A 22,837-nucleotide genomic window follows, 5' to 3' on the forward strand; every position below is an offset into this window, starting at 1 on the left:
TTATGAGTTCAAATCCGGCCTCAGACATTTCCTAGCTGTGTGACTCTGGGCAAGTCATTTCATCCTGTTTGCCTCAGTTTCCTTATCTATAAAACGAACTGGAGAAGGAAATGGCAAACCAATGTAGTATCCTTGCCAGGAAACTCCCCAATGGGGTCACGAAGAGTCAGGCACAACTAAAAAACGGCCAAACAATAAAATAAGTGTTGAGTAAAGGGGGGCGTTGAGGCTTGAAGGCTGGTGGGGTGAGAATAAAGGAGTCGAGCAATAGGGTCTAACATGGGAGAACCAAGAATCTGAAGGCCATATTAGGTCCCTGCTTGTGGAGTGCTCAACACTGAATGGGGAAATAACATGTACAAACATAATTTTTGCATTTTGCGTGCGGAAATGGGATAAAATGCAGGTTAGAGAGGATCCAAAGAGTAAAGGCATCAGAATTCAGAAGCATCACGAGGCGATGGTGAGGGGAGAGAGTGCTCCAGTCCTGGGGAAAATGAAAAAATTGGGGAGATGTCGGAGAGGTCAGAGGCTCCCCCAGAGGTGAAAACACGGAAGGTAATTCAAGTCTGGAAGACTGGTGGTTTGTCATTACTTGTCAGTGAGCTGAAAGAACTTTAAACTAGGCTGCTCGACAAACTCGACTCCTCTATGAAACGGGGAGCAGCACACCCAGTTCTTTGGCCATTCACCAGTGAAGCCCACAACTGGCTGCAGGAAATGAGCCGGTGATCCCACTTTAATAGCCACAGAGGGTGCAGATGAAGGCAGGCAGGCAGGCAGGCAGCGTGATGAAGAGGAGGGAGAGGCAGAGGCCACCCACACAAGCAGGGATCAGAACTGGGGGCACTTAGCAGCGGGGCCTGGGCAGAGACAGGAGTCTGTCTACGCAGGCTTTGGGGGAGCCAGACGAGTTCCTATCGGCGGCACCTTGTGTCGGTGGTGCCCGAGGCTTCTGGCGACTCCTTTAGGTTCCGGGGTCCCTTCTGCAGGTATACTGGCCGCTCACAGGCCTACTTACGATGTTGTCTAGAAGGCTTCTGGGAAAGGGGTGGCTGGAGGACCCGAACAAGACGCAATGCAAACCCGACTGTGGACGCTGAAGTACCTGAGCATGAGGGGAAGCAAAGGGCAAGCCACGTGGCGCGTGTCGGGGGAAGGTCGGCGGACGCTGGCGGCGGCGAGGCTGAGACCCAGAGAGGAGGCCCAGGAGGAGAAACGAGGTAGCAGGGTGTGAGAAGCCAGGTATCTGCTGAACCTGGGAGGGAAGAGCAGGAGGGAGCCAGCGGTCTCCCAACGCGGCGGGTTTCCCAGGAGGACCGGCGGGAATTGCTTCTTTCCAAAGCCTGCCTAGAGGATGCTTCCCAGCGTCCTCCAGTCCCACCTGTATTTGCACTGGGGAGCCAGTGATGCTTGCTCCTGCCCCAAGTTCAAGCCAAGAGACCCAGGAGCCCCGGGAGAGTCCCTTCTAGGGTGCTCTGCTCACTTCCTGCAGACTAGCCCAGCCGCATGCAGAGGTCACCCCACGTCGGCCTCTTTCTGAGAAACGAGAGCGCCGATTTCAGGGACCCAGGAATGATGCGGCAGCAGGTCAGGGGGACCCAGGATGGCCAACCCGGGCTTTGTGGAGAGCTGTGACTGACCATCAGGCAGGATTTGGAAGGACTGGCTAGTCAGAGTGATCCCTGCTACACACGCCAAGAAACTCTGGCTCTTCAGATGCCGTGCTTACCCAACAGGTGAGGCATCGGGGTTCCAAGTGATTCCTTCCTTCCCAGGGCATGGAGGCCAAGTCATTGCCCCGGACTGGCTGGGTTGGAACCTGCATGGTTTGTGGTAGGGAGGACCCCGTTCAAGGCAGCGAGGCAGAGTGGTGGAAGACTCGGGTTCCAATCCTGACGCTGCATGGGTGACTGGGCAAAATAGGCCGGCAGCCTCGTTTCCTCCACCTACAAAATGACAGGATGGCGTGGAATACAGGTGCCGTGCAGATGACAGTGAACATCCGAGGAGCCCGGCCCCTTTCTCGTTTCTAAAAGCATCGGATTCACCAAAGGAAGACCAGCAAGCCTGACTTGCGCCCTCCCCGATGAAGCATCAGGTCACCCGCCGCCCTGGCGCCCGAGATGCCTCTGCCCTCGCCGTCAGGCTGGAGTTCTAATCTAAAGGGAAAGACGAAGTGAACACAGAGAAAAGGAGGGAATCAGACGGTCCACAGAGAGTACGTGCTGACAGCAGGAGGAGGAGCCCCTGGGGACGGGGGCCCAAGACCCCCGTGCTGGGCCGAGGGCTTGGGCAGGACACGTGGAGTTGTGTGAGGAGAGCCATGGGGACTGTCAGACTGCAAGAGCTGAGAAGGGGAGCCAGAGCTGAGCCGGGGGGGAAGGAGGGGGCGAGGCTCGCAGCGGCACCAAAACTTAGCCTGGAAGTCAATCAAAATGGCAAGCTGACACCAAGCTGCCCTCTGGAGCTCTGGTACCCCTATGAGGAGGGAAGGGCAAGAGGGCAGGAGTTCATGCAGAATTTCACCCTGAACTCTGAAGCAACGAGCACAGAAATCCTCAAAAGACTGTTCCAGAAGGCCTTAGATGTTCAAGGCAGAAGATCCTCAGACCCACAAAACTCATGCTTTCCCTTCCAGGGCAACAACTCTAGCACAGACCTGCTCCTGCTCTCTGGCCCCGTCCCGGCAGCACTTGCCATGTTCTGCTACTCCAAGCAAGAGATGCAAGAAAACTGTACTAGAAACTTAGAATAAGGAGGCTTTATTTTCTTTAATATAAGTATTTTCTATAACTTCAGTCTCATGATTCAGTATGTCCAAAGCAGATAATACAGTCATTTAAAAAGAACACCAAAGTAAGGGGCGAAAGCTCATCCATCCTTGCTGTGGTACCTTCCGCAGTCAGCTTTCCTCCTCCTCCTTGACCCTCACCACGTAGGAAAACCCCATGATCCCTGCCTTGGGACATGAGTGAGACACCACGTTACCTCTGGGCTCGACTGTCCAGGCAGAGGACCATGGAGAGGGCAAGGAGGGCCCTGGTGGCCTCTCACAAGGATGTCCACAGGCAGCTGCTGGATCCCAAAGCAGGATCAGAACATGTTCCAGCCAATGCCAGGAGGTTCAAACTCCAGTCCCCCTGGGGCCACTATAGCCATCCTCCAAAGGAAGGCCCTTCAGGAAGGCCAGTAACTTCTTCAAGGGACACTCCCAAGTCTATCCTGAGCAGGGGTCGGTGAGGATGTCACCCATGAGGAGGGAGACCCGCCCACCCCCAACCTAAAGATCCAAGTTCTTGGTTTGGAGTCCAATGTCCTGAGAATGGGCAGGGCTGCCTCTGGAAATCCCTGGGTAGCTTCTACACCATTGGAAATGGAAAAAGGAATAAGCCAAAAAAGCCGTTATACATTTGATTTTTTTTTTTATTTCTGTATGTAATGTAATGTTTAGGCACGCTGCTTGGGATGCTAGGTCTAAAAAATCGTTGGCCATCGTTCAGAGTATCCTTTTGGTTTTAAATACTGGTCAGGAAAAAACAAAGGACGTAAAAATATGTGAAGAACTTTCTATTACAGAAATGAGAAGCTGATTTGCATCTAAAAGTGCAAGGTGACGTAAAGCGACCCCTTCACCAGACGGATGACATGGCGGCGACACACGCCTATCACTTCTGTTGTTGGAGAAGGCAGGTGGATTTTTATATTGACATAGAAAATTATAAATTACAATGAATTAGTATCCATAATCACTATATATACACAAACCAGGTCTAAAAAAAATACACTGGCTTAGAATTTACGATTGAAAACTTCACAAGGTACAGGAAAACAATTAACATGCTCAGGTGCCCAATTTTGATTTGTACTTTTAAAATGCTATGCCCAAAAAAAAATGAACGCCCGCTAATCCAATTAGCTATGTGCGCATCTCCTCCCGTGACTTGCCTAATACGAGTAGAGTATTATAAATATGCAGATTGTTCTGAAATGTTCATTTGTAATGCTCGGTTAGCAAGGTACAATTTGGTGAATGAATGGGTTAAAAGGCAGGTGAACTATCCCGAACCCCTAAACCCCAAACCCCAAGCCACATCCACCGCAAAGAACCTAGTGTTTCATCGGCATGAGGAATCGTTTCAAGCAAACAAGACTGAACAGAACATATGGCTTTACAGTAACATCAATTTGTCAACTAAGTTGTAGCAATAAATACTTAAAATCTCTACCAATAGACTTACATTTTGATCTGTTTGAAACAATACAGAAAACAGTTACCAATTAAAAACTGGTTATAAAAAGAACACCCCAAATTTCTTATTTAAAATCACTTTTGAGAGTCAGAACAACCAAAATTACCCTTTGAGGGCATCGCAACCCTACAACTTCTTGCCAACCCGGAAGAAAAATGAGTTCAGAATTTTGTACAAGGTGAAAAAATGTATGAAAACGGCCTAAGACTTTGGTCACACTAATTGTCAAATAGTCATGTCTCCAATACAATAGATCTGTGTATTCACTTTTATAAAACTAATCTTACAGCCATTTGAACTCTAGTATTCCTACTATTATTACACGGATGGCAGGGTCTTCTTTCACAGGCCACCCATTATTCAGAACAATACAATATAAACAGAGGCAAAAATGCTTGGTATTTGTCAATGTGCAAGTTTTTTACACTTCTGATTTTCTCTGTACAATGTCTTAAAATCTAGAATATAAACGTTGCTGGTCCTGATCCCTTGCAAATGAGTGCAGCAGTGACTGGCCCGGGCAGGCTCTAGATGAAATCCGCAAGAAACACCGCGTTTAACCCCTGGTTACCAGTCTGTAGTCCTCAGTCGACAGCAGGAGACCACGACGTATCATACAGGGCCATTAACAGACGTCTCTCCTAAAAGGCTTGGCGGATCAGTCCTAGAGAACCAAAAGAGAGATTCAGGGCACTGGAGTCGGGCTCACCCCGGGCATCAGCATTGGGAAGCGCAGGAAGACGGTGGCCCTGAAGAGGATAGTCCATTCCCACTTGAGGAGGCACCAACACACTGTTCTGGGAAACGACTGGCAAGTGTCCATGTGAGACCCTCAACTGGACAGTTCAGGCCAGATGCAAAATGACTCCTGAAACTTGGGAATTACCCGGTGGAAACTGCTGGCAGGATGTTTTGGGGAATAAGGAGCTGCCATCATGGCCATGGGGGGCTGCAGACAAACAGGGCACTGGCAGGGGGAAGCCTCCGATGAATCAAGGGTCCACTTATCAATTAAGCAAGATCCTCCTTCCTGAACAGAATGCTCCTCAATGACACAGGACTCTCAGAGGAAGGAACACAGGGACCAAGCACTATGGGGCAAAGAAGGAGGCAGCAGTGGCCTCCCCCCTTTTACTTCTAGGACCAGCCTGAGAATAAGAGAAATGGATGGGCGAGGATGGAATAAGCGGCTGCCACCGGAGGCCAAGAGAGAGGCCCAAGGAAAGAAACCTCGCCAGATACCCAAAGGGAACCCTGATGAACTGGGGAGATCACAGAGGGCTCTGCCCTAGAAATGCCCCCTCGACAGGAACAGGCAGCACCCACCTGCTGTATGCAAGCTGAGGGAGCCCCTCAACAAGGCTGTATCACCCTACTGCAAACAAATCCTCCGGTCAATGAGGAAAGAAGGAGCACCCTTCTTGCCGAGGCAATGGGACAGGTCCCGATTCAGCCACTCCTGTCCAAAGGGCAACTGAGGGACCTGCTGGCTATCTGTGGACCCTTGGCACCTGAGAGGCAGCGAGCTGTGAAGGCACCAAGCTTCAGGGCGGAGAACTAAACAAGTTTGCCTCCAGAATGGAAGCTAGCAAGGGCCCATGGGGAAGGTAGCTCCAAAGATCCCTGGTAAGTGCCTTTTGCCACCAACACTGGCATGACTAGGAAATTCCATCTACAGGACAGGCTAAAGAAACCAAACTCCTTGTAATTCTCCTCTTCAATGACTCTCAGAAAGGAATATAATGAATGTCATCATTCTAAAAGTTGTGGCAACAGATGGAAGTTTATCAACAGAAAAGACTTGCCTATGGGCTCAGAATGGGCTAGAAGGCAGAGAGGAGGCTCCTTCCACCAAAAGCTTAGCTGCACTAACAGCTAGGGAGCAATGCAACTTGGAGCCAGAAGATCTGGATTCATATCCCACCTCAGCCTGATAGAAATGTCTGATAAAAATGTTTTTTTACTTACACACACACACACACACACACACACACACACACACACACACACACACACACACACGCACGCGCGCCTCTAAAAAACCTTCCCAGGCTACACACACACCCCCCCCCCCCCCCTTCAGGAAACAGGACAAGGTGTGGATTGATTGGGTTTGGTAGAAAAACCATGGAGCACCCCCTTGTGTCTGTTTCCAGTCATTTCATTTACCAAAGGTAAAAGGAAATCACTAAAAATGAGCTTTTCCAGAAATTGTTCTATTTAAATGACTTACCGAGTCAGTTAGGCTCGGTAAAGAAATAGAAAAAGGCGTCTTCAAGGCTCACAAGGAGGCAGGTGGTATCAGAAAATCATCCGGGACAGTCTGGGCTGGTGCCAAAGCAGCGCTCCCTAACCTTAGGTCGCTGGCAGTAGCAGCGCTCCTGCTGTTCTCTGCCCCCTGAGGGGCTCTGGCTTTTGCTTTTCTTTGCCTTCTCAGCGACTGTTATTCAGTAAATGTTTGCCAACTGACTCCCTACGCACTTGCCTGCTCCTGACTGTGACCACCTCCCTAGGCTGGAGTCAGGCTGTGCAGGTGGGCCGGGGGTGGCCCCAGCAGGACGTGGGACAGTCTCAGAAGGGATTCCAAAGGCCAATGGTTGGGCAGCTCTGCAGACAAAGCCACCAGAAGGGACGAGGAAGATCGGAGGCTCCTGGGCTCTCATGAAGCCTTCTCCTTCAGCTGCCAGGCCAGGAAGGAGTGAGGAGACAGTAGAGACATCCTTGGGAAAGGACGAGGCCGAGTAAGCCAGGGATACTAGCCGGGGGCACTGTCACAGGGTACCCAAGCACCTTCCTGCAGGGCTGGCCTCCCTCTAAATGCCAGAGCGGCTTCTCCCAAAGCCACGGTTTCCACAAGGAACTAAGGCTTATGAAATAGGGTCCCTCAAGGCTGACAAAACAGGCGATTCTCTGCCCAAAGACGCGCGGACAAGAAAAGCCACTTCACAGCCAGGCTCTGTGGAGAAAGCAGCCCTCGGTCCTTCCCTCCTTACCTGTGCTCAGGGCTCAGGCCAGCCGGCTGGGAAGCAGCAGGACTGGGATCGCCACCTTCTGTCCTCTCCTCCACCACATATTTACAAGAAGCATCTTGAGAGGTAGACAATTTTCCTTCTTCACTGCAGGAGAGAAGGCACAGCTCACGTTAGGACGCCCCACAGCCCGGGGAGAGTGGGGGTCGCTGGATGAGGTCACATGCAATGGCTTTGGGTCAAGTCCAAGCGGCAGGCTCTGCATGCTCAGGGCGGAAGGACAACGGAGGCCACAGACACAGGGAGACGGGAAAGAGAGCGCACGAACGACAAGGAGAACCACGAGGGGACGATGGAATGCTGCTGGTGCTCGAGGGCAAACCCAGACTACCACACGAGAGCGTACATACCGATAGGATTTCAACACTCTGAAGCCAAGTGTGCAAAATAGAAAAAGAAATGTATAAACATTTCAAAATACTCTCGGGAATTAGGGATTTGGGCACAACAATTCCTCTACTGCGCAGGGGCAAACGTTATCTTTCTAGAAACAGACTGGTGAAGGTGTTAACTGAATCTGTTTGAAGGAACAAATAGTCACGGTTAGAGCCTGCCCCCAGGCAGCGCCAAAGATCGGGGCATTCAGGGCAGAACTCTCCTGCCAGGGGGGGAGCGGGTGCCACAAAACCAGGACAGGGGGCGCGAACAGGGAAAGAAAGGACGTCATGGGGACCCTGGAGGGGAGAAACAAGAGCTGCTGCCAGAGCCCACCAGGCCCCAGGAAGGCTTTACGACACACAAGAGGTCACAGCAGAACAGCAAGTTTTGGGGAGAAAGGGGGAAGAGAGGAAAGAACGAGAAAGGAAAGGGTTCTATTTGGGAATTCAGGTTTCCACTCCTGCAGGGGGGAATACCTATTCCTCTCTTCTAAGTACACCACCCGCAGAATAAAATAACCGAATCACTTTCTGGAAAAACTGCCTGCAGCTAGCTCAGACCAAATAGCACTTATTAGCACATGAGAACACAGGCAACAAGAACATCGTACATATTTCACCAAATGAAACCAGCTTCGCGGGGCTGGTATTCAATTTGGCCAAAACTGGACATGGCACATATTTGATGACTATGGCAAACGGGGGGTTGGGGGCAGGGTAGGAAAGGGTGGTCATGCATATGGACAGATGCTCTTCCCATGACCTCCAAGGCAAGGCAGGAGAGCATTTTGCCCAGGGCCCTGATGCAGCCCTCTGTAAGGATAAGCTCAATTGGGAAAATCAAATGGGATTGGGGGGGGGAGGGGAAGGACGGGGACGCCACCCAGGCCAACTTGTTATAGGAACTACTTAGAGAATACCCCCACCATGGTCAAACCTTTGCCCATCCCCCGTCCTATCAGGGTGGCTGGCAGCAAGTCTGTCCTTATACAAAATCTTCTCTTCCCATCTGGGAGCCAAAGCATAACCCTGCCCCCTCTTCTACAGGACAGCCTTAGAAACACTTGACAACTATCCTAGCCAGTCCTATCACCTACCACATCTTCTCTCCAAGACAAATGTTCCAAGGTCCTGCAACTGATTCCAAAATGGCAGCCACCTCTCTTGGAACACTCTGTGAAAATCCGCAGCGTGTGTCCCCCAAAGGATCTTCTAACTAGCCACACCTCCTACCCTTTCCACTTGGCAAGTGGATTTATGGAACTCGACTCTTAAGACATGGTGTATATATACTTGTTAAATTTCATTTTACCAGCTTAATGCGGCCCAACGTTATAAAGCTTGGATCCTGGCTCCATCGTCTAACATCTAAAACCTCTCTTCCAGATTTGGAAGCTAGAAAGACTAAGTATGCATCAATGCTTTTACCTAAATCCTATATAGAAGGTTCAGGAGCACAGTACCTAACGTCTCCCCTCTCCAAGAAAACGAGAAAGTTTCAACATGATTCTCTGGGTCCATCCATTCCAAGTATATTGGATCTACCAAACACTGTTATCACCCCACTCACACCATTCTAGCCTTTGATCACATGCTTTAGAGTTCCCCTCCCACCCCTCTCTTCCAATAATCCTATCAAAAACCCCAACTGTGCTTGGTCAGGCAATGGCCATTGTTTTCTTTTCTTTCCTTTTACCCTCAAATGTTTTCTAAATCTCATTCTCTCATTCACATCTGACTGACCAAAATATGCATCAGTCAAGAATGACCTTCATGTCTCAAGACTGAGGAGTAATGCCATGAGAATTGATGGGAAACTCTACCACGAGCTAATGTGGCCAGGATGCATTCCCTAAGTAATAGCCCTGAGAGATTAAGGGGAGCTTGGAAAAAGAGTCCACAACAGAAATTGCTATTGCCTACTTGAGCCCTGACCTTCTAGTTCCTGGGAGCCTGGACTTATGGGCTCACATGTTCTATGCCATCACTTTGCTTTGGGTCCTTATCCCCGTCTTTCTCAAATTTTCAGGTAGACTGTTTCCCTTAATGGGTGCATCTGTCTGCTCAGTTCCATCCCCTTCAAAACTATCCTTAGCACTCTGTTCAGCCCTCCAGGATGCTTTATGTGGCTACTAGTCATTTGTCTAAGTGGCCACCTGAGCCAGGCTGCTTCCTAGCTCATGAATCACTTCCTCATTTCCCTATCTACCTGATGGGAATTACTCCCTTGGCCTCAGGCCATGTCCCTACACTTTCTGGGGGATCTAGTACTGAAGGGCACAATTCACATGTAGGGTTGTGGTCAAAAGGAGAGACTCAGCTGGCCTGGCTGGTACTAATTCCATGTAGCCACGCTCAAGGTTTCCTTCAGGCTGCTTAGAACTGTGACCCCAAAGCTGTTACTAATTGCTTTTGGCTATTTCTAAAATTAAGAGCTCCCCCACAACCACCCCCCGGGCTCCCCAATGCTCAGAGCAGGCTGCTCCAACACATGTAACCTCAATAGATAACCAGAATTATCTTAAAGCAATCTTGATCCCCGGAGTTGTACTTTATAGGAACTTTGGCTTTCAGAAAACTGGTTGTTCTCAGTGTTCTGGGAGATTTTCTTTGGCAAAGTCAAACCTTCCCCCAGAATGAGCTTCTGAACTGCCGCAGGAGGGGTCAGCCTGAAGACCCCCAGGTGGTCACCTCCCTCCCTCCACCCCAAGCCCAAATGGCTGGTTATTTGCCCTCAAAGATGGTTACCTTTTGAAGACGGCAGTTTCAGTTTTAGCATCTACCGTAAGGCTGAGTGTTTCCTTCATGCTGCCATTCATCACTGTCTCCGTTACCTTGTCAGGATTTTCTGCTTCATCTTCTCCATCAGAAGTAGCTTCCATAGCAACACTAGCTGGGGCTACAGAGAAAAGCATTTTAAGAACATTGTCTTTCAGGGGTGACTGGTGATCTCCCACAACTCTGAGGGAGGCAGAACCCTACATTCTTCACCCTCTCCCCAGTGGCAATCTACCCCAAAAAAGGGGGAAAGATCATTTGTGGGGAGGATCCAGAGAAGGTAAGAGTGCCTGATAGAGACTTAGCCCTGGCTCCAAAGCAGGGAGCCCCTGAGAGCAAGCTACTTGGCTGTGGCCTTTTCATTTGTAAAATAATGCCCCTTACCCCCACCCCAAACAGCCTTCCTGACTCAGCACCACAGAGAGTCAACAAGGCACAAATTTAGGGCCCTGGGCAATCAGGAAGGGCTGGCAAACATGAGTTGTACCATGTTGGGATTCCTTTTAGCATTTTGGCTCCCAGAATAGAATGGTGAAGGGGAACATTTTAGTGCTAGTTTGAAATATCTACTCCAAAATATTTTTAAAACTATGTAGTTAAGTACAAAAGGAAGAGTGAATGAATTCTGAAGAAATTCTCTCATGTTCTGGTACTAACTCTGTTCACACTCTTGCCACAGGAAGACATGGGCTACCTTTGCCACAATTCTCTTTGAGAAACTGACCACAGTGATTCCTCATGGACAAACCCCCTGGCCTACAGGAAGTCACCCAGCTGCTTACAAATCCTCTCATTTGCATGGTGTTCTACAGGACTGTATACTTACCCTCTGGGGGTGTTGTCAGGGAGACAGTAGTACTGCTAGTCAAGGGATCCACTGGTTCAGTATTGGTTTCCATTTCCACTGGAGAATTACTCCTTAAAGAATCTTTTGTACTTTTAGGAGAAAAATATATTTTTGGAATTAGGAAGAATTCTCAATCAACTGACTACCATTTATTGCCTATTATGGATTGGGAACTAGGGGATACAGAAATCAAAGGAAAGATTGGCCTTGACCTCAAGGGAAGACTGTACTTACACAACCTAAGCTAAGATACATAGAAAACATCCCCAATTACTGTGAGTCGGGATCAGGAAGAAGGGAACACTTGGGATAAGTCCTCAAGGCTACAAGGCATTGTGAGAGAATTCATCCTAGGCCACCAATGTTAAAGACACAGAGGAGTAGTAGACAAAGAGCAAGAAGGCCAAGAGAGTGGGAAACACACAAGTTTGGAACAGCCTCTAGGCATGAGGGATTAGTGGATAGAGAATGATGAAGTTCTCCCAGGGCTGCCTAATAGCAGCAAGGGCCCAGTATGAAGTTTTATGAGACTCACATTTATTGGACTGGTTTCTGAACTCAGCTGAAATAATAATGGTGAGGGAATCAAAATGACCAAAGTGGGAATCTCCTTTAACTTGGAGGGACCATGTTCTTCTGATGTTGGGTTGCATTTAGAGATAGTTCAAGTATGTCAGTAATCCAAGAGCAGTGACATTCAAAATTGATGTCTGGCATGAAAAAATATTCTAAATTTCTTATAATCAGAGAGATGCAAATCAAAACAACTCTGAGGTATCACCTCACACCTAGCAGATTGGCTAACATGACAGCAAAGGAAAGTAATGAATGCTGGAGGGGATGCGGCAAAGTAGGGATATTAATGCATTGCTGGTGGAGCTGTGAATTGATCCAACCATTCTGGAGGGCAATTTGGAACTCTGTCCAAAGGGCGATAAAAACTGTCTGCCCTTTGATCCAGCCATAGCACTGCTGGGTTTGTACCCCAAAGAGATAATAAGGAAAAAGACATATACAAAAATATTCATAGCTGCACTCTTTGTGGTGGCCAAAAATTGGAAAACGAGGGAATGCCCATCAATTGGGGAATGACTGAACACATTGTGGTATCTGTTGGTGATGGAATACTATTGTGCTAAAAGGAATAATAAAGTGGAGGAATTCCATGGGGACTGGGACAACCTCCAGGAACTGATGCAGAGTGAGAGGAGCAGAACCAGGAGAACATTGTACACAGAGACTGATACACTGTGGTACAATCAAAATTGATGTGTGGGAGGGATTTCAGATTTTAGTGAATAGTCTTCCCTACACATAGCCTACTTCCCTTTGGCCCCAATAATTCACTCAACTTAGACATGTACACAGCAAAAATAACATTAAGCAACATAAAGACCACGTGAAGGATTTACAACCCGCCCTTATTTCCACAAGTCCATTGAGCAGTAAGCAGACTGTCTAGCCTTGTTAGAAGAAAGCAAAAGAGTCTCTGGGGCTTCAATGGGGCTGAAATATTCCAACACTGCCTCATGTTTCACTTTGGACACATGGCACAAATATGCCAAACAATCCAAAGCTCATTCAGAGATTTAGATGTGCCAAATTTGCATCCGAGGCCTGACAGGTTATCTCTACCCTCCATGGGCTTCAGGGCCTCAGGCTCTTTAGTGCTACCTGTTAAGGAAAAAACCATTTTCCTCTGTTCAACTCTCTTCTTGTTTTCTTTAGTCAGAGTAACTTAAAGAGATAATGGTTAAAAAGAGTATTTGCCAGACAGCTATTAATAGCTGAAAGTAAGTGAAAATGATTTCTTGTACTTAGTTAACAGAAATGAATTATAGGCAAAATAGTGTTTAATGAATATGTTTAACCAATCAACTGGCAAGGAGATCATTAAATCCATGATCAGTATGAAAATTCCCCAAGAACTAAACTATAAGACTAATCAAAGGCTGCCTACAAAGTCTCCGGAGAATTGTCTGCATGCCCATTGTTAATCATCATACTGAGTCCTCAGCATCACAGATTGGTCAGTTAGATGAACTAAATAAGTAACCCAGCAAGATTCGTGACTATTCAAATTGCTGACAAGGTCTGAATCGATTTGTTTCTGACAGTCACAAACAGGGGACAGACCAGTGAACCCCCTCCAAACAGGCCCCCAACTTTTCAAAGAGGAATTCTGTTCTCTATTTTATATAGGAATTGTGAATTTAAACCCATTGCTGAAGACTCCAGCTACACAACTGGGTCCCAAGAGAAGCCAGGGTGGCCATATCTGCTGCCCTCACTATGAATACCCAATGGATAATGGTGGAGAGAGTGATGGCCCGGAAGTCCTCGTATTGCCTCCAAAGGGGCTGGGCAGAGATTAAGGGACTTCCTTCTTTAAGCAACACACATGTAAAGAATGTATATTTTATAAATCTACAATTATCTTTAATTTGCAAATGATCCAGGGGCTTTGGGAGTCAAGAGGGAATACAATGGGATATACTCATATAAGAGAACTGTAGAGAATACAAAAATTCCCAGCAAGGGTTAGCAAAAAGATATGGAATCCATCTCAAAGGTCCCATTAGGGAGATTGTGATGGCAGAGTTAAAAGAAACAGTCCACTTCTCAAACATACTGGTCACATGAATGCCAACTGCACACTCACCTCAATGGGGATGTCAGCTCAGAAAATGAAGCCCAACCTGTCTCTTTAGTTGGCATAGGTTCTTCTGTGTTCCAAACATCAGACCCCACAGAATCAAGGCTGGCACCATGTGCTGTCTCCATGGGCACATCAAAGTTGGCCGACCAGTTAGGTGCTACGAAAAGGGGCAACACACAAATAAGATACAGATGAGAATGGCTGAAGCAGCCCCTCATCCCTGTTAGGCTAAGCCCGCAAGTCACTGGGGGCAGGTGAGTGATGTACTGCACTGGAGGGTTCTACCAACGAAACAAGCTCCTCCATCAAGCGTAACAGAGGAATCAACCAGGCTCCCTCAGGGAAGAGGCTGTGAGTCAGGGCTGTGGCTTGAGAACATGGGCCTGCCCCTGGATGGAGGCCAGGGAATACAAGAACGATTGGGTCTCGTCCAAAAGATGGCCCCAGTCACAGACTATTGGGTCTGGTCCAAATGACTTCAGAAATCAAATATACCAGTTCCTGTCAGTGAAATCTCCTTGGAACCCCAGGACATCAAGCAAGCACACACATTCTATATGAAGAATGAGTGTTTGCAGAAGCCACAAGAATCCAGACTTAGCCTGACAGGTGATGGTGATGAGATCACCACCACCAAAAATCCAGACATGACATTATATAAAGATGCTTGGGATCGCCCAGGATCCCCAAATCTGGCAAGCCCTGCCATCTGAAGGCCAATGGCCCTTCCCTTTCGTTCTTCAGTTCTGCTGCTAAGAATGTTGACATCTGTCAACCAGTACCAAAAATGTGACATGGGATAGCCCTCTGGAAGCAGGAAGGAAGAGGAATAATATGGGATCAATGCAGGCTATGGAACAACGAAAATTCTTTAATAGTAACTATCTAAAATAGGCATCTGGGAAGGCAGGCAGCTGAACACTCCAAAACTAACTTACGTTCATTCAAATCCACCTCCATTTTATCTTCTGTGTTGGTATTGCCGGAGTCAAATAAATCATGCTTTGCTCCATCTTCCTCTTCAGAGTCTGTACTTTCTTCACTGTCTGTACTCCCTGAGCTGAAGGGAAGAAGGGCACATGCTCAGTGGCATTTTTCTCATTATTCACTAAACCAGAAAATATAACAGAGTTCCGCCCAAGGAAGACAGCAATAAGAAGAAAGACTTTACAGTAGTTATCAGCCCAGATCAACAATGATGATGATTGTGGTGAGAACAGCCAATGAAACAAGTGAATGCAATTGGCCTTAAGTCATTTGCAATGACAGATCTTGATCCCAGAAAATTGATGGAACAGATTGTCTTCCTCAATAAACAGTGTGAAAGGTCATCAGATAAGGTCATGTGGTTGGCTATTTTGGCTCAACCTGTCTCCTACACCACCATTAATAGGCTGGAGCAAATGATAATATGAAAGGAATGGCTTCCAAAAAAAACCTAAGCATCAATAAAACATTTCTGAAGCAGACTTCAAAGCAATAATAAACAAAAGTTTAAACACAACATCACTGCTGATGCTAGTCTTAAAAGTGCAGACGATATGGAAAAGAAAGTAGTCCCTGCAAGTTTAATGACCATATTAATTTACAAATTTAAATTATTCTGTTTGGGGAGAAAAAAAGAGTTTTGCTTGGCCTGCATCAGAGTTCAATTAGATCATTTGTACTAGGAAATATCTCTGGCAATACTAGAGGGAAAATCATCTCTACCATCTCCATAACAGCACTCCTGGAAACTGACACCCAGCTTGGATAATGGCAACAGAATCTGAAGGTGAGCCTGGCTGAAGGCTAGCTTCTCTGAGCCCTTCATATTCCTCACTGTTTATAGTGCACTCATCATCACATTTCTCCAAGGACTTCACATCAGGAACCAGGAAAAATGGTCGACCCCATCAGCCAGGGTCAAGGGAAACAGATTAGGGGCCTGGTCAGCTCCCTTTCCACTACCTTCCTTTAGGAGCTTGGAGAGAGACACTATACTACCTTAAGTGATTGGAAGGAGGTGCACGAATGACAGGCCCTTCCTTCCCCTTTGTCCTGTTCTCTGGGAGAGGGTAGCTGGTCACTCTCTCTGTGGAAGGGGAAATCCCAGCAGCGAAACCAGAGATCTGGGAAGCCTCTGTGAACAAGGCCCTGGAATCACAAATGTCACTCAACCATCCAGAAGCTAGGCCACATCCCTTACTCTCCCACAATTTCATGGCAAGAGGAAGGACTTGTTCTGAGGACATCAAAGGGGGGAAGTGAGGCATAACTATTGCCACTGAAGTGAGAGGCAGAGTAACATTGCAGAAGACATGACAGGCCAAACCACAGCCTAGAGCCCCAAATTTTCCCATCTGGAGAACAGGACAGTTATGAAGATCACAAAAGAAAATGGCCAGGTGGGCAGGTGAGCAGCATAAGGGTCTCTGCTTCTGTCAGCAGTACTGGGTCCAAGAAGCAAACAAGGAAGGCTAGGGGTGAGGCCAGCACTGGACTCCACCACTCACCTAGACCGTCTCTGGGATTCTGGAGTGAAGGCGATGTGCTTCTCTTCCCAAATGTCTTCTTCATCTGAGCCTCCGTCATCAAACTGTTGTATCCTTTCTTTGCAGCAGGCTTCAAACAAGGCGATATTTCCCTACACAGAAATGGGAGAAACATGAGGGAGAAGAAGAGAGTGGGCAGGAGATAGGTACGACAGCTCCTGCTCTCCCCAGAGCTCTATGGGTCTGGATCTGCATCTTGGTTAGAGTAATCTGGTTTGGGGCTTCATAAAGGGTCATTCAGAGACGCACTCAGGGGCAGATTAGAAATGGCATTCACATTCCTGGTTCCTCTCAACAACTGAGCATGGCACACATGCAAAATACATGTCAAGATGCCACAGCCCTTCCCCGAAGTGAGGGCAGACGTCTCCCCTAAAAAACTGGGCTTGTGGCACTCCCCCCCCCCCCATCACTTCGTTCCCAGGTGAGCATCACAGACCCCTCCCTGATCCTGACCCTGAGCCATAAACAGACATAGGGGCCCAGGGACCAGAGCAGTGGGCCACCTCACACCAGCAAATTAGCTTGTGCTCTTCTAAAGAGAATGTGCCTAGATGATAAGAAACAGACTACTTATTGCCCCCACGGGCTTAGAGAGCACCTTCTCTCTGCTGCCCAGTATACCCCCCCCAGGGGTAATGGTAATTGTCTTAAGGATGGCATCTGTGGCAGAGATCTGCTGTTGACACCAACTCATTCACATGAGAATGAAATGACTGGTTCTGACTTTGCAGTCTTCCACTCTGCAGCCCAGGCCCTAGCCAGTGAGGCTCACCCAGCTGATGTGGGGACCTCCCAAAGTAGCACAAGCACATGAGGACATCCTCATTACCTCATTACCCAGGCCTGGAGGCCTTCACAAGAATCTTTAGCTACAAGATAGGTGGCTGGGAGCCCATTTTATAGAGGAACATCTTCAGTCACAGGATGGAAGCCAAATCTTAAATCCCCAACATCCCTCCCCTGGCCATGTCCCATCAGGTCTTACAGGAAATTGTCTACTCACACTTTCATTTGTATTGAGGGTAAAGTTGATGTCTGACACCCGATCAAAAGAAACACTGCAAATAAAATACAGGTTTATGCATTTGAGTCCCCGAGAATAAACAAGGAAGCATCTGCGCTCCACAACACCCCCTGTTCTCAACTACAACAGGGCAAATGTCAGTCTAAGCCTGCCCCACGAGGGTGAGAGAAGGGAAGCTGACCACTGCTACTACCTAGCATACAATAAGCACTTAATGTTCATTAGAAGAAACAGCTGGAAACAAAGGTGCAATGTAAAACCCAAGTCTCCAGGATGCCTGCAGGTCTGTACCCTGACCCTGCAGACATAAACACACTTACGCGTGGCATGGAGAAGCCACACTCAAAAGGGGGGCCGATTCCAGCTTCTTTGTTACAACTATCTAGCCAAAATGGGACCAAAGTCTTGACAATTCTTACCAGAATTTCTTTAAAATGGTCTAAATATCTGTAAGTGAAAACTCTGAACTTTAAGGAGATCAGGGTGCTGCCTAGCATTTTAAAGGCAAAATCTAGGCAGAAAGTCTGGGTCTTGGGGTCCTAGGGAATGGTGTAAGAACACAAGAGGGCCAGAGGCAGCCAGTACAGCTCCAAAGGGGGCTTACATACACACAAACCCTTTCTTGGTTGTCTGAACTGTCTGGGAATTTCATCCAGGTCTGAAGGGAGACCCACTCCTCATCTCCTGGCCTGGAGTTCATCCTCATGGGATAACTTGAATTAACAAAGGCACAAACCATCTCAGACTGCCTAAGAAGACCAATGACCCCTCACACTATCAGAAGGGAAATGGAAATCTCCCTCTCTTGTAAACCGTCTTGTAACCCCCCCCCCCCCCCAGCCCTATGTTCCCCTGTGATGTTTCATCCTGGTTTGGAGGGGACAATGACCATGGGACATTCTCTAACAGGTTCTGCCAAGCCAGCAAGGCTCTGGTATAGGGCAGTTTGTGGACTATTATGGATGCTGTCAAAGAACTAGCATATATCTGGAAGGGCTCCCAGCAATATTGCTAGGGGAGCTCTGAGAGGGGGGCTGCAATCTAGGTCACGCAGAGGAATAACATACAAACAACATTACAAATCTTGGAAATACAGAAATAAGCACATGCTATTCATGTATATTCTGTCAAAACTGTAAGAACTGACATCCATCTAATGGTCTGAAGTTTACAAAAAGCTTTTACAGATAAGATCTCATTCGATCCTTATATCAACCCTGTCAGGTAATAACACACACAGACCCTTTCTCTTCATTTTAGAGATGAGGAAATGAGGCTGAGTTGGGGAGTGATTTGCCCAGGGTCATTGCTAAGATAGCATCAGAGAAAGGATTTCTATTCCAGGTTTCCTAACCTGAAGGCCAACATTCTGCTGATTTTATGGCCCTAGCTCTAAAATCTTTAAATCCATGCATGCACAGCTGCCCACCTGCCAAGGTGACAGGGTGCAATTATACAAGATGCCAACATGCAAGGCCTCTGGGGTGATGGCAAGAATGAATTTCTTGGTGTAGAAAATTCCAATGAAGGAAACCTTCTTGCCCATTGCACATTTTTCTGCAGCTTTGTTTGATGGAGCTGCCTGGAACACCAAGGGGTCTGAGTGACTTGCCCAGGTTATACATGTGCCTTGTGTCCAAAAAGAAACTGGAACTCTGGGATTATAACCCTCCATATTGACCCTTCTCTGATCCCAGGACCTAAATAAAGGACGAGTGGCAAAGTGGTGACCAGCACCAGGTGCCCTAAGCAATCCTGTTGGCACTGCTCCCCAAAATAAGGCCCACATGTAGCAGAGCCACCCAACACCAGTGAAACCAAGGAACAATGGGGCACAAGACAGACATGACCTAGGGGAGCATACTCACTTGCCAATGTCATCTTGATCTGCAAACTTCTCATCATTGAAGCCAAACTGGTCAATAAAATTGGACGTCATTTGTTGCATCTGATAATCAGAAAAGGCCTGGCAACCCCAGGACCAACGACAGTGACATAATGATTCTAATAATAATCTAAATACTATTTGCCCATTTGTGCTCCAGAAACATTGACTAATTTCAACACAAGGTTGAACTGGGTTTGTGGTTATTAAAAAGTTTTTACTCTTCATTTTAAAGAAACAATTATTCAGACATATCTGCAAACTGTCCTACCAAAGTGTAAGTGAAAGAAGATCCCAACCCAGTTTCCAAGAGCATTTCCCATATTCTTTCCCTACTATGGGCCAAGTCATTATATTCAAAAGGGATCTTGCTGGACTTTATTGACAAAATAGGTTGAGATCTGAGCTAACGATTTGGAAGAGGAAATCAAGCAGCATTGGGAAATTTGAATACAAACAGGTTATTCTAGATACACCCAACATATCTGCCTCCAGACATCTAACAGCCTATAGAACTATTACTGTAACACAAATAGATTACAACCCTAGCTCGGTTTTCTTTAAAATTCTCACCCTCTATCTTGGAATCAATATTGTACATTGGTTCTAAGGCAGAAGAGGGGGAAGGGCTAGACAATGGGGGTTAAGTGACTTGTCCAGGGTCACAAATCTAAGAAGTGTCTGAGCCAGATTTGAACCTGGGACCTCAGTCTCTAGGCCTGGCCCTCTATCCTCTGAGCCACCTAGCTGCCCCACCCCCTGTCCTTTTTAAAAAAAGGGAATATAAAGCACATAAATAGAAAGGAAGCCACACTGTCCCTAAGGTCAGCTGTGAAAAGGAAGCAGGGTAATAATAAGGGTTTGGGCCTGCCCTTGTTTTGTGGAACAAGATCAAGTCTCAGGTATGGACACAGGATGAGTTTGTGAATGCTCTGGGGGCAGCCTCAGACTCTCCTGGGGATCATGGTATTCAGAGAGTCAACAATCGGGCCTCGAACTGCCATTTAAATTGCCTACGAAAGACAAAGTGATAAAAATGTTGGGGGAAAGATGACAAGAAGGAAAAGGAAACCGCTCTCACAGAAATGAGGCCAGAATTGAAGAAGGGGATTGGGAGCTTCGTTTTTCTTCACTAAAGAAAAAAGTCATAAAGGAAAAGATGGGGCAAAGGGAGGTAGTTTTAGAGAAGACAATGAGGGTCCACCCCTTAGTGAGACTCCAAACACGTCAAGTATAGATTTCCCCCAGTAGCATTTCTTGGGTCTAAAGTAAACCACTTCTGCCAATGTACCTCAAATTTGAACAAAAGAAAATTCTTTGGGAGTGAGGGATTTAACAAAAGCTTGGTGATCAAGGGTGCCCTTGGCAGTGTGTCTGGGAATGTCCAGAAGGGACAGGGCACTGGGTCCCTGTGCCAAGAAGAGAGAGTTCTGATCCCTAACAATGATACCCGATGCCTTAGATGGAAGGGGAAGTGTTGCTAGGTCTCCATCAATGCCTTCCACAATAACTACACCTGAAGAACCCCCTCCACTGTGGCTCCTACTATTAGCCCTCCTCACTCCAAGCAGGCTCTGCCCATCCCATTCTCTTCCAATAGTCTTACTGGTCACCCATTCCATACTTCTCCCTCTGGGATCTTTGCTTAGAAATATGGGTATTGGGGGAGGTGGGAGTGGAATATGTGCATGTCTCACTATGATACAAACAGGAACTTGTGGGTATCTGTTCAGTAAGAGTTTTCACTGAAGAGAAGAGGCTGGGACTAGATCAGCAAAGCATGATGAACATAACCTACTTCTCAGACTAATGGTTCCAGTTCAGCTAACAGGGAAGCCTGCATGTATAATACAAGATAGACATTCTTAGTCAACTCTTTGGCCCTCTGTTCTGAGGAGCCTCAACAACCCAAAATAACAAGATTCTTTTTTAGGGGGAACTCACAAAATAGCACATCACTTTTTTCATTCACAAAAATTAACTGATGGTTCTTTATCTCCTCACTCTCCTGTCTCCTTTGTTCAGATGCAGTCTAATTCCCCATGCTGCCTTCTACATAGGCAGGGGACATAGAGGTTGGGATTATGAGCATTCTAGGCTTCTGGACTGGAAGGGCTAGTTGACCATTGAAGGGATTTGGCACAGGGAGCCTCCCTGTTTTCTTACTAACAGGGGCAATAGCCAAAGTTAATAGCCCCTAAGAAGAATGAAAACATTCTCTGACTAGTCAACAGCTACTGATGATAGGCTAAAAGTCCCTAAAAATGGGGCTATAATATAGAAAGAATTTTATTTCAGATAAATGTGTTGTGCAACTTGAAAATTATTAACTAATCTTTGGATACTTTCTACAAACCAAATCTAATATTTGAGGCATCAGAGAATTGTATAAGCGAGAATGAGTTCATTTTTTCCCCCAACCTACAAATTAGAAGTCCATGGACTTTGGGAAATACTTTGTAAGCTTGTCTGGGGTTTGGAAAAGAGACTTTCTCTACTCAAAGAAAGAGTAGGGTATTTTCCATCCTCTGTGTGTGCCTTTGGAGGTTACACAGTTATATTCTAGGGCTGGACACCAGTGCTGTTTCTCAAAAGATTTGTTATTTATAAAGAGCTTAATAAAAATAACATGGAAAATAACACCAGAAAGCTGTAAGATATCTGTACAAACTATTCTACAGAAAAATGGTATGGATAAGATAAAAAAATCTGAGTTTGGCAAGTGAAATTCAAAACCCAGTGCACATGAAAACTTGTTTCTGTAACTTAAAATAGCTACAAAGACTGTTTCTCAGTGTGAGGAACAGGAAGTGCCCTGAGTCACACATATCTCCAAAGAGTTCACAGTCACAGATAGCACTTCTTCATGAGGTAAGCTTTGATGGCTTGCCAAGTTTGGCTGGCCAGTTCTAAAGGTCAAGGTTCCCCAAGCCAAGAAGCAAGGTGTTCCTTATGCAGCTGCCAAATCCCCAAAAAGCCATGGCTTCACCCACAGAGCAATGAGCTTACTGGCCTTGAGGGCCAGAAATGAATGGAAAAGAGACTCAGGCTGAAGCCTAAGAACTGGCCAATAGTTTAAAAAAACACAGGTGGTATGCCTGCTCTTCTTGGCCCTTGCTGTAGAGAAGAACTGAACTTTAGTGTCTGGGAAAAACTGGGCAATCTCCTAAGGCAGCTGAATGACTTGGAGGGCCATAGCAACTAGTGAAACATTCAGAAAAATTAAGATAATATATTTAAAGTCTAAGTTAATGTCATCAAAATGTTAATAGAGAAAGCAGTTTTAGGGTCTTCTGATAAAGGAGGAGACATAATTTGGGGTCAGGAGTTTTAGAAATGCTCTCTCTGCCTGCTCTAGTTATAAATGTTTCAAGAGAATAGTAGAAACCATGCCAAATGGTAGAAATCTCAAGGGACTGCCTCCCTACTATTTCACATGACTGCTGCT

The 22,837-nt window shown here is 46.8% G+C and overlaps 1 protein-coding gene across 4 annotated transcripts in view; it reads right to left on the reverse strand.

Moving 5' to 3' along the window:
• Positions 1-3,408: 3,408 nt before the first annotated feature.
• PPP6R3 (protein phosphatase 6 regulatory subunit 3) overlaps positions 3,409-22,837 on the reverse strand; it is a 101,694-nt gene continuing 82,265 nt past the window's right edge. For 2 of the 4 annotated variants that reach the window (XM_056801185.1, XM_056801182.1), the window contains 9 exons: positions 19,373-19,470; positions 17,484-17,538; positions 16,439-16,569; positions 14,882-15,003; positions 13,947-14,100; positions 11,264-11,373; positions 10,408-10,558; positions 7,247-7,369; positions 3,409-4,917 (listed from right to left, as the gene is read on the reverse strand). In XM_056801185.1, coding sequence (XP_056657163.1) covers positions 4,866-4,917; positions 7,247-7,369; positions 10,408-10,558; positions 11,264-11,373; positions 13,947-14,100; positions 14,882-15,003; positions 16,439-16,569; positions 17,484-17,538; positions 19,373-19,470 — 996 coding nt within the window. In that variant the 3' untranslated portion in view covers positions 3,409-4,865. The remainder of the gene's footprint in view (positions 4,918-7,246; positions 7,370-10,407; positions 10,559-11,263; positions 11,374-13,946; positions 14,101-14,881; positions 15,004-16,438; positions 16,570-17,483; positions 17,539-19,372; positions 19,471-22,837) is intronic. The other 2 variants (XM_056801184.1, XM_056801183.1) reach the window with 2 other exon arrangements.

This window comes from Monodelphis domestica, chromosome 6 (assembly GCF_027887165.1).
Source record: "Monodelphis domestica isolate mMonDom1 chromosome 6, mMonDom1.pri, whole genome shotgun sequence".
Classification (NCBI taxonomy): domain Eukaryota; kingdom Metazoa; phylum Chordata; class Mammalia; order Didelphimorphia; family Didelphidae; genus Monodelphis; species Monodelphis domestica.